This window comes from Cydia strobilella, chromosome 19 (genome assembly GCF_947568885.1).
Source record: "Cydia strobilella chromosome 19, ilCydStro3.1, whole genome shotgun sequence".
In the NCBI taxonomy this organism is placed as follows: domain Eukaryota; kingdom Metazoa; phylum Arthropoda; class Insecta; order Lepidoptera; family Tortricidae; genus Cydia; species Cydia strobilella.
This window is the reverse complement of record NC_086059.1, coordinates 11,419,447-11,434,995: the sequence shown is the minus strand read 5'-3', so window position 1 is coordinate 11,434,995 and position 15,549 is coordinate 11,419,447. Positions and strand designations below refer to the sequence as shown.

At 35.4% G+C, this 15,549-nt stretch overlaps 1 protein-coding gene across 3 annotated transcripts in view; it reads left to right on the top strand.

Annotated features, from left to right (window-relative positions):
- The window catches only part of LOC134750225 (fatty acid synthase-like), a 68,171-nt gene that overhangs the window by 9,390 nt on the left and 43,232 nt on the right, over nucleotides 1–15,549 (top strand). The window contains exons 4-6 of one of the 3 annotated variants that reach the window (XM_063685367.1): nucleotides 7,504–7,624; nucleotides 10,929–11,132; nucleotides 13,334–13,450. In XM_063685367.1, coding sequence (XP_063541437.1) covers nucleotides 7,504–7,624; nucleotides 10,929–11,132; nucleotides 13,334–13,450 — 442 coding nt within the window. Of the gene's footprint in view, nucleotides 1–7,503; nucleotides 7,625–10,928; nucleotides 11,133–11,485; nucleotides 11,577–11,660; nucleotides 11,711–13,333; nucleotides 13,451–15,549 lie in introns of those variants that run through there. The other 2 variants (XM_063685369.1, XM_063685370.1) reach the window with 2 other exon arrangements.

Sequence of the window (15,549 nt, the reverse complement as noted above, 5' to 3'; positions counted from 1 at the left end):
ACACAGAAGCTGTAAAGTAATACAAAGACAACGCATAAAATTGTTTTTTTTTGTACACAGCGTTTTCTAAAATAAATATTGAAACCCTGATTCTCACAGATCCTGGTGTTTTTGGGTTCTTTCGACTCAGATTCACTAGCATATTCAATCCTGATGATAAAAAAATGTCCCAAAAATTCTTATGAAAATTGTACATTCCACTTGTAAAACTACCTATTTATCATCTAGCACATAATTAAAATAGCTTGTTAATTAATTTTAACCAAAATCGTTTTTTTTATTTCTTCCATTCGCCTGATTTGTTTTATTATTATGTACTATTCAAAGAATTACCTCTATCTGCAACCAGGTAAAAAGGCAAAAGCAGAAATCCAGGGTTCATCGTTCCGTAAGAAGGGTTCCGTAACTTATGTACGGAACCCTGAACTGGCCCAATTAAAGTGTCGTTTGCGGTCTAATTTAGTGCTCCCTGAACGAATGGAACGAACGGGTGAATGGATGAGAATGGTTTCGTTATTGTCTTGCGAAGCAATTGAAAGTATTTCAATTACGTCCTTTTGTAAGGTTTTACTTTGATTAAAGTGAGTGTTTTGAGCAGTTTAAATGGTAAAGTGCCTGAGAGTCATAGGTAATTAACATTCGTTTGAAAAAACAAAAAAGTTTCTTTTTCAAAAAAAAACTTTTTACTAACTGTAGGTAGGTAATTACGTACTTTTGTGGAGAGTACCCTAATATTACAAAAAATGAGAAAATGCCTTTTGTATTAGTGTTTTTATGATGTTACATTATTTTCGACATACCTACCTAACAATTTATAAATTGAATTTAGTAATTATTATTTCTTTATTGAGGAGATAACACAGAAAACATACATGGGATGAACAAAAAACTTAGCATAAATATCTTTAAATAGGGGGAAGCGGGCAGATAGGCACAAGGGGCGGTTTTGAACACCTATACTCTTAACTAATAACTTATATGTTCACCTTCTGCAACACTAAAACGTAGCCACGTTGTAGGTGTGAGGTGTGAGTGAGGTACCAGCTTCGGCATAGCTGGTCTGCCAGCCGTTGCCGCTAGTCAATACGTGTTTCCGCGGTCGCATAGGTAGTAAATAAATTACGATTTTTTTATCGAGTTTTGGAACGAAATTATAGACTTTACCGGATGAACATTATAATAAGAGCTAAGTACGTTTATTCAATGATAAAGTTAGCTTATCATTTTTAAGTAATACTTAACATTATATTTTTAATAAATGATTTTTAATTTATTTGACCATTAGGGTACTTTCGAATTTAAACTATCGTGCGAGTGACTAAAAATACGTGAGTGAAACCGCTAAGGTAGTTAAATTAGGGTACTTTGGTACAAGTAGGTATGATATATATATACCGGGTTATAGTAGACCATCACATAACTATCATGTTGTAATAAATAAAATGACCTCTATGCTTCGGTGTGATAGAGTGCCCATTTATAAGATTACAGAACAAATGATGTACTCGACGGACGCGGACTTTTCCAATAATTAAGATCGGACGTGGGGCGACTATTGTCTTGAAATACTGTTATAGTTATTACAGCCTGCCTTCTAATCATTAGCTATATATACTCACTCGTTATCATAATAGGTTTCTTTGCGTATAATTTAATGAACATAACCCGTTTCTATTACAATCCTACTTCTTGTCCTAAGCCTTTAGTACAGTCCATTAACTCTCAGAATGACCTTCGGATTTTAGAAAGATAACACGCGAAGGTGATACTGCTGTTCTGCTTTCTTATTAAATCACAAAAAGTTTTAAACTTACTGCAAAAAGTCACCACCTGCTTACCATCAGGCGGGCCGTATGCTTGATTGCCACCGACGTGGTATAAAAAAAAAGTTAAGGATACCTATTGTCTCAATGTAAAATAAACCCTAATCTAATGACATTATGTTTAATATTCGGTTGATGACTATATTGCGATTTGACTTTTTGGCCTAATCTAAATAAAATAGAATCAGAATTTGAAATTCGAAAACAAATTTGAAATTATATAGAGTTGATAATACCAGTCACATATTTCAATTCATATGGTAAAATTATACAATTGGAAAATTGTGATATTATTGTTATGGTGGTATTAACTAGGTACTCTTATATAAATAGTTTGAGGCTGAAAAGACGACTGCACTCTTTGGGTGTTGGATTGCAACTAAATCAGTAAGAGACTGTCATTTTCTATTACGTGATTACATCCGATTTTACCCGAAAAACGAATGTCGTTCTGAGAGTTAACGGACTGTATATTATTGAGATTTGGAAATGATGTCGTTTGAATCAAGATCAGTCCTCTGCTGGAAAATAAAGACAATAACATACATAAGATTAAAAATTAATTGTAACGATGTTAAATGAAAATAATATGTTAAATGTAAAACAAAAGTAAAAGTGTACTTAAAACTAAAGTTATAACTTAGGTACATTCAAAATGTGTCTAATAAATATTCCAATGTCAAATTACAAAAGCAAACAATTTACGTAATTTATTATTTCTGAATTCAATTCTTCGATCACCAGCACACCCCACTAACACCACTTGACATCATTCAGATTTATATTTTTTGTAAATTAAAAATACCTACGCAATATTTATAATTCTTTATAGGTGGAGGTATATTGTTCCAGCACTTCTAGGCAGAGTATTTAAGACTGCCACGGAATGCTGCGGTGCTGTGCCTAGGGCAAAGTAGACAAATAGCCCCACTAATATGGCGTGAAAAAGTTAACTTCATAAAGGTAGAGGGGGTATTTGAAAGACTGCCAATCTTGTAGATCCGTGGAACCTGCGTAGAATCTTTGATGCCGATTCTACATATTCGTATGTAACGCCTCACCTGCACACATACTGAATCCCTTATTGAAACCTCCATCCATAATGAGGGCAATCTGTTTGATCCTTCGATTGAATTCTCGGTTATTGGGCGGCAATTCCTTTCCAGCCTTAAGTTCTTTCACATTAACCCCCCATTGAGAGTAGCAAGTGGTTTTTGTATTTAGAAATGGCGACGGCGGGAATACGAATCGACATTTCACAAATGTAATTGGGTAATTTACTGGGGATTTTCAGCATTTCTCTTTTGGCGTTTCTTTTCTTTTATTTAACGTGTTTAGGAGTGTGATTTTTAGGAAACTGTTTACGCGTATTTCTTTTATATTTAGGGATAGGAAGCAAACAATAACAGGGGGCATAGTCACGATGAAAGTCTCTCATCGTACATCGACAAACGCTAAATGAAAAGAAAAAAACATATCGTGATGACAGATGCTACGAAAAGTCGCGTGACTAAGATATAAGAGCTAAGATAAAATTTATTATTTTGAAAAATACCCAAAAATTCAAACAATCATAATACGCTTAAATAGTATGTACTATACCTACTATAAATGTACAAACATGGCTTAGAAAAGTAAACATAAAATATAAGATCTTGTAAGGAAATATTGTAACTGGCTCTAACATATTTATACTAGACTATTATTTCCATGAATTATTTAAGCTTCAATTGGCGTTTTATATCAACGATTGTCATCTTTGCTAGGCCCCCTTAGCATCTCCTAAAACTATAACTTTTTAAAACTAAACATAAACCCGTCATAAACCCACCCATCCAATAGAATCTTTACATTGAAACTTACAAGCGTCACTAAATGGAGCACGCTCTAAAAATAAAACCTCATCACTGACACAAACAAACTCTGAAGTAAAATTTGCATCCCCATTTTTCCATAAAACCCCAAAGTTATACGCAGCCTTATCTCCGAATCCATTAGAGATATAACTGGTTATATAACTTTGTATAACTGGTGATTATAACTCAATATTGCCGGCCACTCGGCTTACCATTCAAATTTCTTCATTTTATATTCGGTGGCTGGGGTACGATTTTCGCTAGCTTTGTTTAATAAGTTTAATAAAGTCCTTTAACCGACTTTGCAGAATGGGACTTGATACAACGAACTTGAAGTAGTATTCTGGATGTTCTAGATAAATACCTGATTACACGTAATATTTCATACAAAGTGAATCTATTTTGTCTATTAGATATGTTAGTTTTCAGAAGTTACCCCCACGCACTTTATTGCGGTAACTTTGAAAACGGGGTAATTTTGACAATCACTAATGTCTACTAAACCAGAAAATCTTCATACTATGGCAACACTAAGAGCGTTTTCACATCGTCCAATCCGATATCGGATGTAGGATCCGCGTAGTCAGGCCGCGGGGGCGCGCCCGGGCGCCGTCTTTAGTGGTCACGCACACTACTAGGAAATGCTTCTTGTTTAGTAGATATTTGTTGTTTTCAAAATTATCCCTTGATTGAAGTTGCCCCAATAAGGTGCGTGGGAATAACTTCAACTTCAAAACTAGGTAAATAAATGCAGATGAAACAAACAATATATAATTAGATATAAATATAATTAGATATATACTTTGGTACATTTTTTTGTAAAAGTCAATAGATAGACAATAGAATACATAATGAATTTAAAAAAAAACAATTTGCACCTAACAAAACAAACCTTAAATTATATATATATATATATATATATATATATACATATATATAATCTCTACAGTTAATCCAAATAAAACTTAACCTACACTAAGCCTAAAATGACCTACCAGTGCATCGTACCTGGCTCAAAAGTCCCCATAACGCCTGCAGCATTCCCCCGCTGAACTGCTATGGAGACCTGTTGAACCAAGTACGATCCAGAGCGAGGATCACTACCTCTTTCCCGCAAACGCCGGCCTATTTCCCAAAAAAGTCGGCGAGCTTCCACTCCCTACGGCCCCGCTGTGTGATACTAGAGACTACTAGATAGTTAGATACATAAAAAGTCACGGGCCGTCATAGCTATTTGACGAATTTTGAATACCTACACTATCATTTACCTACTGCCTAATTACGACTACGAATATTACACGATAAAAACATTATATTTTATGTTATCGAAGCAATAATATACACCCTACTTTATTATGACTATTCTTATTAGCTAACTTATTTGTTTTGTGTCCAAAAATAGAATCCGAATTTAATTGCCCCAAAATCAAGCATTCCTTCAGCTAGGGACGCGATAAGTCGAGATTCGAATTCAAAGTTTCGAGATCGTTTGTACTTCGATGTTACTTCGTAACTTCTTTAAGTTTTTAGCTGTTTCATTCTGCACCTTTATTTGAAACTTTGTAGCTCGTTAATCAGTATTAAGTAAGTTTATTACGTTGTACAGTCGGTTTGTTGAGTTTCGTAGCGAAATTTGAAAAAATGTATCAGATTCCAGATCATATAAAAGTCAAACGAACCTAGCTACCACCATACAATCGGATTTACTCTCTCATTATAAAACGACATGTTTAAGAGTCCCCGGCAAGCTCGGCCGAATTGCACCTTCCCATACAAACGGAGTTCCGTTCTCATTTTAAAACTACGTGTTGGATTGTAATGAAACTTGGCACATACATGATATGAGGTATGTCTAGGTCTGAAATTAGTTTATATAGCTCTAGTATATAAAATAATCGAAATAGAGCAAAAACAAGTTTTGTATGAAAAACTTAAATTCCCTTTATTTTTATATTATGGTATCTGAAGCTACATAAACTAATTACAGACATAGATACACCTTATCCTATTGTAAGTACTAAGTTTCAGAGCAATCTAGCTAGTCGTTTTAATATGAGAGCGTAACTACGTTTTTATGGAGAACCGTGCTTGCCGGGGACTCTTAAATGACTTAAATCACATAAAACTTGGCATGAACATTAACATAACGTATGCATATGTCTGGTACTAGTTTTCGTTACTATAGATAGTTATACAAAGAAAATAGCGCAAGTAGAAGTTTTGTATGTAAATGTCCTCGTCAAAATATGTCGAGCAATTTCGACTTCAAAGATTAAAGATAAAGAGTATTTATTTCCTTCCAAGAATAAAGGTTACAGAAAGTAGTTTCCGGTTAAAGAAACTTAAACCTAAATAGATGTGCAAACATATTGAAAAATATTAATACTAAAGTGCATTACATATTAAATATATTAATAACGGGTCACTCACCCCGACCCCCCGACGGGTCCGTCACCGTCGACGCAAGCTCCTGATGACGCTCCTCGGTTCGGAGTGAAACATGTCGAGCGTTTTCGACTTAAAACACGTGAGTGACCCGTTATTAATATATTTAATATGTCTGTGTCTCACGGAAGTTTTGTTATTAAAACTAAAGTGCATTATCTAAAATACATTCTGGTCAAGAATTTGAATAGGAGTTTCATTTCTTCTATGGTTGTGCTAGATTTAATATAGTATGGTTTTATGGGTTGTCAATGCGATTTCCGAACAGTTTTCCAAAGACGGTGTGTACTAAATATGAGTATAAATACAAATAGTTGATTATAAATATTATTATATTTATTTTAAAATATTTAATAGAATGTCCCAACCCTACACAATCATGAAAGCGCTCAAATATTGTTGCCTGTGTTAGCAGATTATCATTTCCCTGGAATATTTTGGGCGCCGCCAGCGAAATGATAATCTGATGTAATGTGTCAGCTAATGGAATACTGAAACGGAAGAGATGAACGTCATCTGTCAGAATTTAAACGAAATTTCGATATTCTACAGAATTAATATCGTATTCTGGGTAGATTAGAAATTCAATTTTGAGATAATGTTAGCTAGCTTGTTTATTTTCGGAGGGAAATTTGCGTACGTAATTGATATTTGATGTTGTTTTGATAAGGTCTTTTGGGTGAGGTACAATGAGTAAATTGTAGGTATACCTACTTAAGCGTTCTTTTTTGGTGCAAATTTCAATAAAACCTTAAGTAACTATACTTTTCCGTTTAGGTTTTAGATGTATATCCCATCAAACTTAAAAATTGTATTTTCGTTAAAAAAAATTTTGCATAACAGTAACAAAATATGTTGTTACTATTTACACAAAAACTGGGCCTTGTGAACTATGTTACCTGTTTTCACTTATGTTCAATTATTTTTTTGTTAGATACGAGTTCGTCTAATATATTTTTTTCGTGCATCTGAATTGTGTTTCTGCAAAATTTTATGAATATCGAATAATGAATACAAACATGAAAAACCCAATATTTCTCTTGTCGAATAATGTTGATTATCTAGGGATTCTAGGGATAATAGGGATAGGGACAATTTAAATATTTTTAGTTATCATTTTTATACAGAGTAGCATTTAGTTATACGTTAAATGTTTTGACACATTTTTTTGGAAGAGTAGCATTATTTTACATATTTAGAAATGTAACATTTAAGCACTAAAAATACAGTAAAAACTTAATTCTTCAATTGTTTTTCAATTACTTCCAACCAAAAGAGACTTGCAGCAACTCATAGGGACCAACATTCACTGCGAGAAGTATTGTTGATCTTAAGACCTCACTTCACTCTGTCATTAATGTGTGTTGTTTTGTCCTCAGGTGTGAACCCCAAAGAGCTAAAGAACAAGAAAGTGGGCGTATTCGTTGGCGCCTGCTTCTCCGAATCGGAGAAAACATGGTTCTACGAGAAGATGCAGGTCAACGGATTCGGTATCACAGGGTAAGTATTCTACTATAATAGGGTAGTTGACATATGGGGCATTTTCTATGAAAAGGGACCTTATTGTCGATGGCGCTTGCGCCACACAGCGCCGCGCGGCATTGTATTTATATCGGAGCATCGTTAATAATGGTCCCTTTTTATAGAAAATACCACATATGTTGAATTTTATAACTAAATCTAGTCAAATAGACAGAAAATTAGCAATATATCACAATAAATTAGAACCTTAAAAAATATATGGGAATAATAAAAAATACCTCGTTTTGAAAAAAATTTTTTTTTTTTAAACTTAAATAGGAAAAAAATAACAATACCATTCGATTCCTTACATTTTATTTAAAAAATGTTGTACAGCCACAATATAACATTTCACCGCTCAAATCGCAATTTCCATGTTTTCTATACATCGAAACGGCTTCTAAGCAAAGCGGCTTGTAGGCAAAGTGACACAGTGACGTCACGATGTGTTGCCATTTTGTTAGAGCGTTTGCTGAGTAAAGTGCGGGTGCCAGATTTTGACTATTATTTGTGACTTGTATTGCTTTAAGACAATGGGTCCCATACAGACATTTGATCCTCAAAACAAACCTGATCGACTGACACCATTAAAAAAAATGTCAACTACCCTATTCTAAGTACTCCGATACTCCGAGTCTCCAGCAATTATATTTTTCCAAGATTGAACTGCAGCCCAACTTTTCTGCCCCGCTTGACCGGCTTGACATTATTGGAAGCTACGGGCGTTCCGGCTTCGATTCAAGTTAAAAACTTTAAACTGACGGTCTGGCCTAGTTGGTAGTTATCCTGCCTGTGAAGCCGATGGTCCTGGGTTCGAATCCCGGTATGGGCATTTATTTGTGTGATGAACACAAATATTTGTTCCTGAGTCATGTCATGGGTGTTTATAACGTATAAATAACACTTGCATTGCGTATGCTATCAAAATCGTTGCAATCGTCTTGGTCTAACTACTAATTTTAAAATTTATTTATCCTCGTAAAACCCAATGTGCAATACAATGCACACTCTGTTTCAATCTAATTTGAACCTTACACAAACTGAATTAATTAGCATTTCTTTTGTTTCAATATTTTCTAAAACAAACGAAAGTCACCTTAATCTTCTATACAACAAGGCTCAAATTAAAAATAGGGAAACTTTGTATGGTCGGCCTTACGAGGTTATATGTATAAGGTTCAGTATCACACTACTCCGCTCTGATGGTAGCTTCTTACACCATTTTCTCCCCTTGGCTGAGTCGTGGTTATTTGAGAAAATCTTTGTTGATGTTGTGCAACCTTATTGACCGATTTTAATTATTTTTGGCATATAATATTTTTTTATCACTGCAAACCAGAATTCGAGCGAAGTCAGATGAAAATCGAAAAGTCGTAAAAATGAAACACCCCAATGCATTATCATCTTCATTTCAATTCTCGTTATTCGCTTTATTCAATTAGATTAATTAACCAAACCGACTACAAATCACATTTTCGCTGTAACTACTAATGCATTTGCACTGAAATTCTTACCCAACACCTTTTGTTTCCACTGCACTCAAATATCAACTTAATCCCATTAAACTAATATCCATTTTCCAAACACGAAGTAAGTATAAGTTTGAATTGAATTGCCTGAGCCTTTGCCTTCAGAGTTGTAGATTAGTTAAAATGCTTTTATAACTCAATATGAGACGCTACAATAGAACAGAGAAACTATGAATCGAAAAGTTATATGAAAAGCATTTAGCTTTCGTTTCAGTAATATTATAGTTACTAAATACGTGTTGTTTATGAGAAGCAAAAACATTATGCAGGTTTTTTTGGGAAATTTAAACGTTCTGAATTTTGTAAATCGTTAATTTGATGGAATTATACGGATTTTTCCAAATTTTACCTGACATTCTAAAATATTTATAATTACCCGAATACACGTTTCTTTTATATCGAAAGTAAAATTTTTGTACCATATCCATTTTTGAGCAAAATCGTTTTTTAATGATTCCTAAAATAACAAAAATATGCTATAGTTGACACTAATCGGTTTGTGAATATTTTTTTTAAATCAGCCATATCCGCATTTTACTATAGGATAATTACACAAAAAAGTGACATATCCAAACCTTTTGTGTCATGTCATACATTGTGCGTTTAACATTTACTCATCAAAAACGGATATGGCAATAATAAAAATGCTTTTATTTCATGATTACCACTATATTCAAAATATTTGTATGGTACCATAAATAGTAAACATATGTGCCTAAATGATAAATAAGTTCAAAATTTACGAAATATAAAACTTTTCGTAAAAAAATTTTTTTGCTTCTTATCGCTCTCCTACAAACCAATGTAAGTGGCGTGTGGCACAAAAGTATTTATTACTTATAAGTTATTTTAATTTAAAGGGAAGATTTAAGTAGGAATTTGTATCTAAAATTATTGTAAACACAGTGTCTTCGCCGGAGCAAAAGAAACTGAATCACTTTCCAGCCAGAAAAGTTATAGGTTTGCTGGAGTGCTCATAATAGTTATTTGTTATACAAGGGTGCAAAGTTGTAGTTTACCCGCGAGTGTGGAACTGAAACACGAGCAAGCGAAAGGATTCTATAGTTGAACCACGAGCGAAGCGAGTGGTTCTAAAATAGAATCCTGAGCGTAGCTAGTGTTTTAACACACGAGAAGTAAAATACATTTGCACCCGTGTGTAACACAAAACTTTTCCCCTCACTATAGCGAGGAAAGTGCAACATCCACAGGCGTTAGATCATCTTCATCACTAGAATCACTCATTTTTTTACGATAATACGATATTATAACAGAAAACTGGAAGTTGTGTACTTTTATGTGTCGGTGAGAAATTTTTTGTTGACAATGTTGACAATGACATTTCTGACGATGCGTTTTGAAATTGCATCGACTCAACTTGTGGTTCAGAATTACATTCAACATCATTAAAAAAAACAAATGTTTCTTATGGAATTTAAGGTTAATGACTTAAAATCATTAAATAAAGCTAAATTTGGATTTTTTTTATTAAATTCTCAAACCATTTATTTAATGATAATTAATATCGAACGAATCATTATTATGAGCGTTTTACGTTTTGTTATCTGTCAAAAGCTACTTAAACACGCTCCATCCAAGGTCAAATTACTTTCCCCACTAGTGGATAAAATGCGTTTTTCCCCGCTTGTTTTAAAGGATAAAAGACTGCTTTCCGAGCTAGTGAGGGGAAAAATACTTTTCCACACCTGTCGAAACTATCTTACCCAAAAATTAACAATCACCTTTTTCCACAGTTGCTCCCGCGCTATGCTGGCCAACCGCATCTCCTACTGGCTCGGCGTCACCGGTCCGTCTTACACGGTGGACTCAGCTTGCTCAAGCTCCCTCTACGCCTTGGAACACGCCTTCAGAGCTATCAGAGATGGTCACTGCGACTCCGCCATCGTCGGTGGTTCCAATCTCTGCCTTCATCCTTACGTCTCACTTCAATTTTCGAGGTAATTTCGGCCCATCTTACATGCTGGACTCAGTTTGCTCTAGCTGCCTCTACGCTTTCAGAGCTATCAGAGATGGTCACTGTGAGTCTGCCATCGTCGGTGGTTCCAATCTCTGCCTTCAACCCTACGTCTCACTTCAATTTTCAAGGTAATTTCGGTCCATCTTACACGGTGGACTCAGTTTGCTCTAGCTGCCTCTACGCTTTCAGAGCTATCAGAGATGGTCACTGTGACTCTGCCATCGTCGGTGGTTCCAATCTCTGCCTTCATCCCTACGTCTCACTTCAATTTTCAAGGTAATTTCGGTCCATCTTACACGGTGGACTCAGTTTGCTCTAGCTGCCTCTACGCTTTCAGAGCTATCAGAGATGCTCACTGTGACTCTGCCATCGTCGGTGGTTCCAATCTCTGCCCTCATCCTTACGTCTCACTTCAATTTTCAAGGTAATTTCAGTCCATCTTACATGGTGGAATCAGCTTGCTTTAGCTGCCTCTACGCTATCAGAGATAATTGACTCCGCCGTCGTCGGTGGTTCCGATCTCAGCCTTTATCCTTACGTGTCACTTCAGTTTTCTAGGTAAATAATCAATTTATTTTAGAACCTCTAAACTAAAGTTTCCCTTATGATAGCAGAACGAAAGGATCAGCCACAACGATGCTCATAATACGTCGACGCACTGTAAACACAGCGATGTGACATGCACCACGTTTTACTTTACCAACCGGCTCGCGTGGTCGCGTAGTCGCGTACAATGCAACACCTGTATATATACGCTTGTTTGATACATTCATTCATTCATTCAAAAGGTCGCTTTTTAATCACTTCTTACGCCAGCTTTGCGTCAACGTATTTTAAGCACCGATGTGGTCACCTTGGCTTGGATTTAGCTAAGAATGTCATACGCTTTTCGCTGCGCCTTGGAATACCCCTTCAGATCTCCTGACACTCTTGTCACCACCCATGACATGACATGATGATATTCTACCATATCTCATTTATGAGCACTAGGGTTACTTGAAATACTGAGAACGCAAGGAAACAGACATTATTATCGGTTCGACATTAATGTAACTTAAGGGGCCCACTGACTATCAGTCCGCCAAACGATATCGGTCTGTCAGTTGTTCGGAACTGTAAATTTTTTGTTTTAACTGACCGGCCGATATCGTCCGGCGGACTGATTAGTCAGTGGGCCCTTTTATGCTTTTACTGCCGTAAAAACAAATCGAAACCCTTACTGCGTAAAATATTTTACAAATCAATAAGAATTTGGACGACCGGTCTGGCCTAGTGACCCTGCCTATGAAGCCGATGGTCCCGGGTTCGAATCCCTGTAAGGGCATTTATTTGTGCGATGACACAGATATTTGTTCCTTACTCATGGATGTTTTTATATATGTTATTTATTTATTTATTTGTTTCTATGTATTTGTATATTATATACATTGTTGTCTGATTACCCACAACACAAGCCTTCTTGAGCTTACCGTGGGGCTTAGTCAATTTGTGTAAAAATGTCCTATAATATTTATTTATTTATTATTTATTATTATTCGGAGATCCAACAGCTGTTAACATGTCTATGTTAGGTTTTATAAATATGATACAAAAAGCCAATTACAGGTTCTCACCAGTAGCTACATATTAACAAAAACAATTGGTGGTTAGCACTATTGCACGATTCCTACATTTACACGCCAAAGCTATACATAGTAAACTTATAATTCGAAATTAACTAAAGAAGATACACAAAGAAAAAGAAAAAATACAGCACAATGAAATTACAATAAGGTATGCTCACTTAAAGAACTCCTCCGTCAGGATACGCCGCACAGTTTGGATGTTGCTGTTGAAAATATCAATGTCCTGCTCCCTCGTAAGTTTATTTAGGCATTTACTAGCACGTATCAAAAAACTGTTCTGTTTGTAGTTACGCGAAGCATTAGGAACAGCAAGGGGTCGAAAATCTCTTGTGGAATTGGATGGAATACTGAAAGAGAGTTTAGCCAGCAATTCAGGGCAATTAACATTTCCGTTTAAGATATACTGAGCTTTTATTTATTTATTTATTGTTTTTTGAGCTCTATAATATTAATTTGAGACCTAAATTTGGCCGTGCTTTTATTTATTATGTCTACAACTTACACAATTCACCATTTGATCGTTTCCAATACTAAATAAAACTTTTCCTTTTGATAGATTGGGAGTATTATCACCTGACGGCCGTTGCAAGAGTTTCGACAACAGTGCCAACGGTTATGCGCGTTCAGAAGCCATCGTCGTCGTCTTCCTACAAAAAGCCAAAGATTCTAGAAGGTAAGCCCATTATTCACACACACACACACACACACACAGACACAACACACACAATAACACACAGACAACATCAGTGACAAACGCCACACTGCATGCTAGCATGCACTGGGTCCAAGACAGAGCGGCCTGGAGAGCACTGGTGAAGAGTGTCCACACTCGTCACGTCCCTTAGCCATGAGGTTACGACAAAGAAGAAGAGAGAGAAGCCCATTATTAGGGTTCCGTACCCAAAGGGTAAAAACGGGACCCTATTAGGACTCCACTGTCTGTCTGTATGTATCACCAGGATATATCTCATGAACCGTGATAGTTGATATTTCTGATGCCGCTTTACCAACAAATACTAAAAAGCATGGAACCCTCGGTGGGCGAGTCCGACTCGTACTTGTCCGGTTTTTAGATAAGATTTTACAACATATACTTAATGTGCAACGAGTGGATAGTTCCAAAAATCTGTCGATTTATTTGTAGGTATGGGTATACTCGTATGTATGTTTACAAAACATCTCTCTGAGACACAGACATTATAAACATCTAAACACACGTCACTCACGTATTTTAAGACGCCGTAGGTTTAGAGGGCGAAGTTTTCGAAAAATCGTACCGCTAGATTGAGGATTTTCTCTAGTGACTTCGTCGATTAGAATCCTGATTTTGTGACTTACGCTCGATTAAAAAAAAACAAACATAGGTCTAAAACGCACTTAAAAAACTGGATGACAAGTATAAAATGACTGGTCTGTGGTTTAATATGGGGGCGCGGCAGGGCCCCCGTCAAGTCGATCAATAGATACTCGTACAGCTCAATAATTGTTAGTGTTTAGAAAAAATGTCAACTAAAATATATACAAAAGGTTGAAAAAATGGCACATTTAGACGTTAAAATACCTCTGTGTATATTAGAACGTATTTCTTTTATAAAAATAAGCATAGAAGAATTCTGAGATCTCTTTTTCTGGACCTACATCTACAGTGGCGCCAACTGGTGAGCACAAAAACGGTAGCCATCATTGCAATAACAACATTAGCTAGCGCAGACAAACGTATCATTTTTAGGTTTCTGTAGGCACACTGCGCTACATTTCTTAAGGTCATTTTATAATGAAAACGTTGCAACTAATCCTTTATGAACTTCAAGTTGGATCCTTATGTGGATAAAATTAAGGTTGATATTCCTCGGTATTCACCATTCAGTTGTGACGTTTTCTGACTAGATACGTAAGTTCAACACCCGTCTTACCTGTCATCTTGAATTCAACTATTCTCGTGGAAATGTCTCATCTTGAGAATGAGAACAACATTGCTGTTCTGAGGAAAATGTAGACTATATAAGAAGCTTATCTACTCGTATTGTAGTCGCTATCTACTTTAGTCATATTTTCTCTACGTAGGCTTGAACTTTCTTGGATAGTATTACCATAAAACAGAATGCAATATAAATTTATATTGCTACAAACAAAGGAGTAGTTTATTTTGGTAAGCCTTTTAAATTTAAATGTCTAAGAGTGTGTCTATAGGTATACTTAACCAAAGAGGATATAATAGGATAGAACGGTACTGTCATAGTAAATTTTGTCCCACAGTAAATTCACTGCCATCTATCAACACACTTTAAAACTAAAAATGAAGATTTATAAAAATACGGTATTTATATATGGATAAATGATTTTTTTTTATTTGCATTAATTATTTTTATATGATTTTGACGCGATGTTCTTTCACTGATATTGCTAAAATTGTTAAATAACAAACGAAACCGTCAACGCCATCTATCTGAGAGTAGGCCAAAGGTAGTGGCGCGATCTGATCGAGAATCAAATTTTCTTGATTTTTCGAGACACGTTTTTGTCCTTAGACTGTATCCATCTATTACGGAGTTCTATCTTTGGTCTAAGGGAAGGGTCAAAATCATATAAAAATAATTAATGCAAATAAAAAAAATCATTTATCCATATTTAAATACATTTTAACGTATTTTTATAAATCTTCATTTTTAGTTTTAAAGTATGTCGATAGATGGCAGTGAATTTACAGTGGTTACAAAATGCTAAGGCCTACGTAACTGTGTAACTGCCCTTAAAATATCTAAGACCATGTAT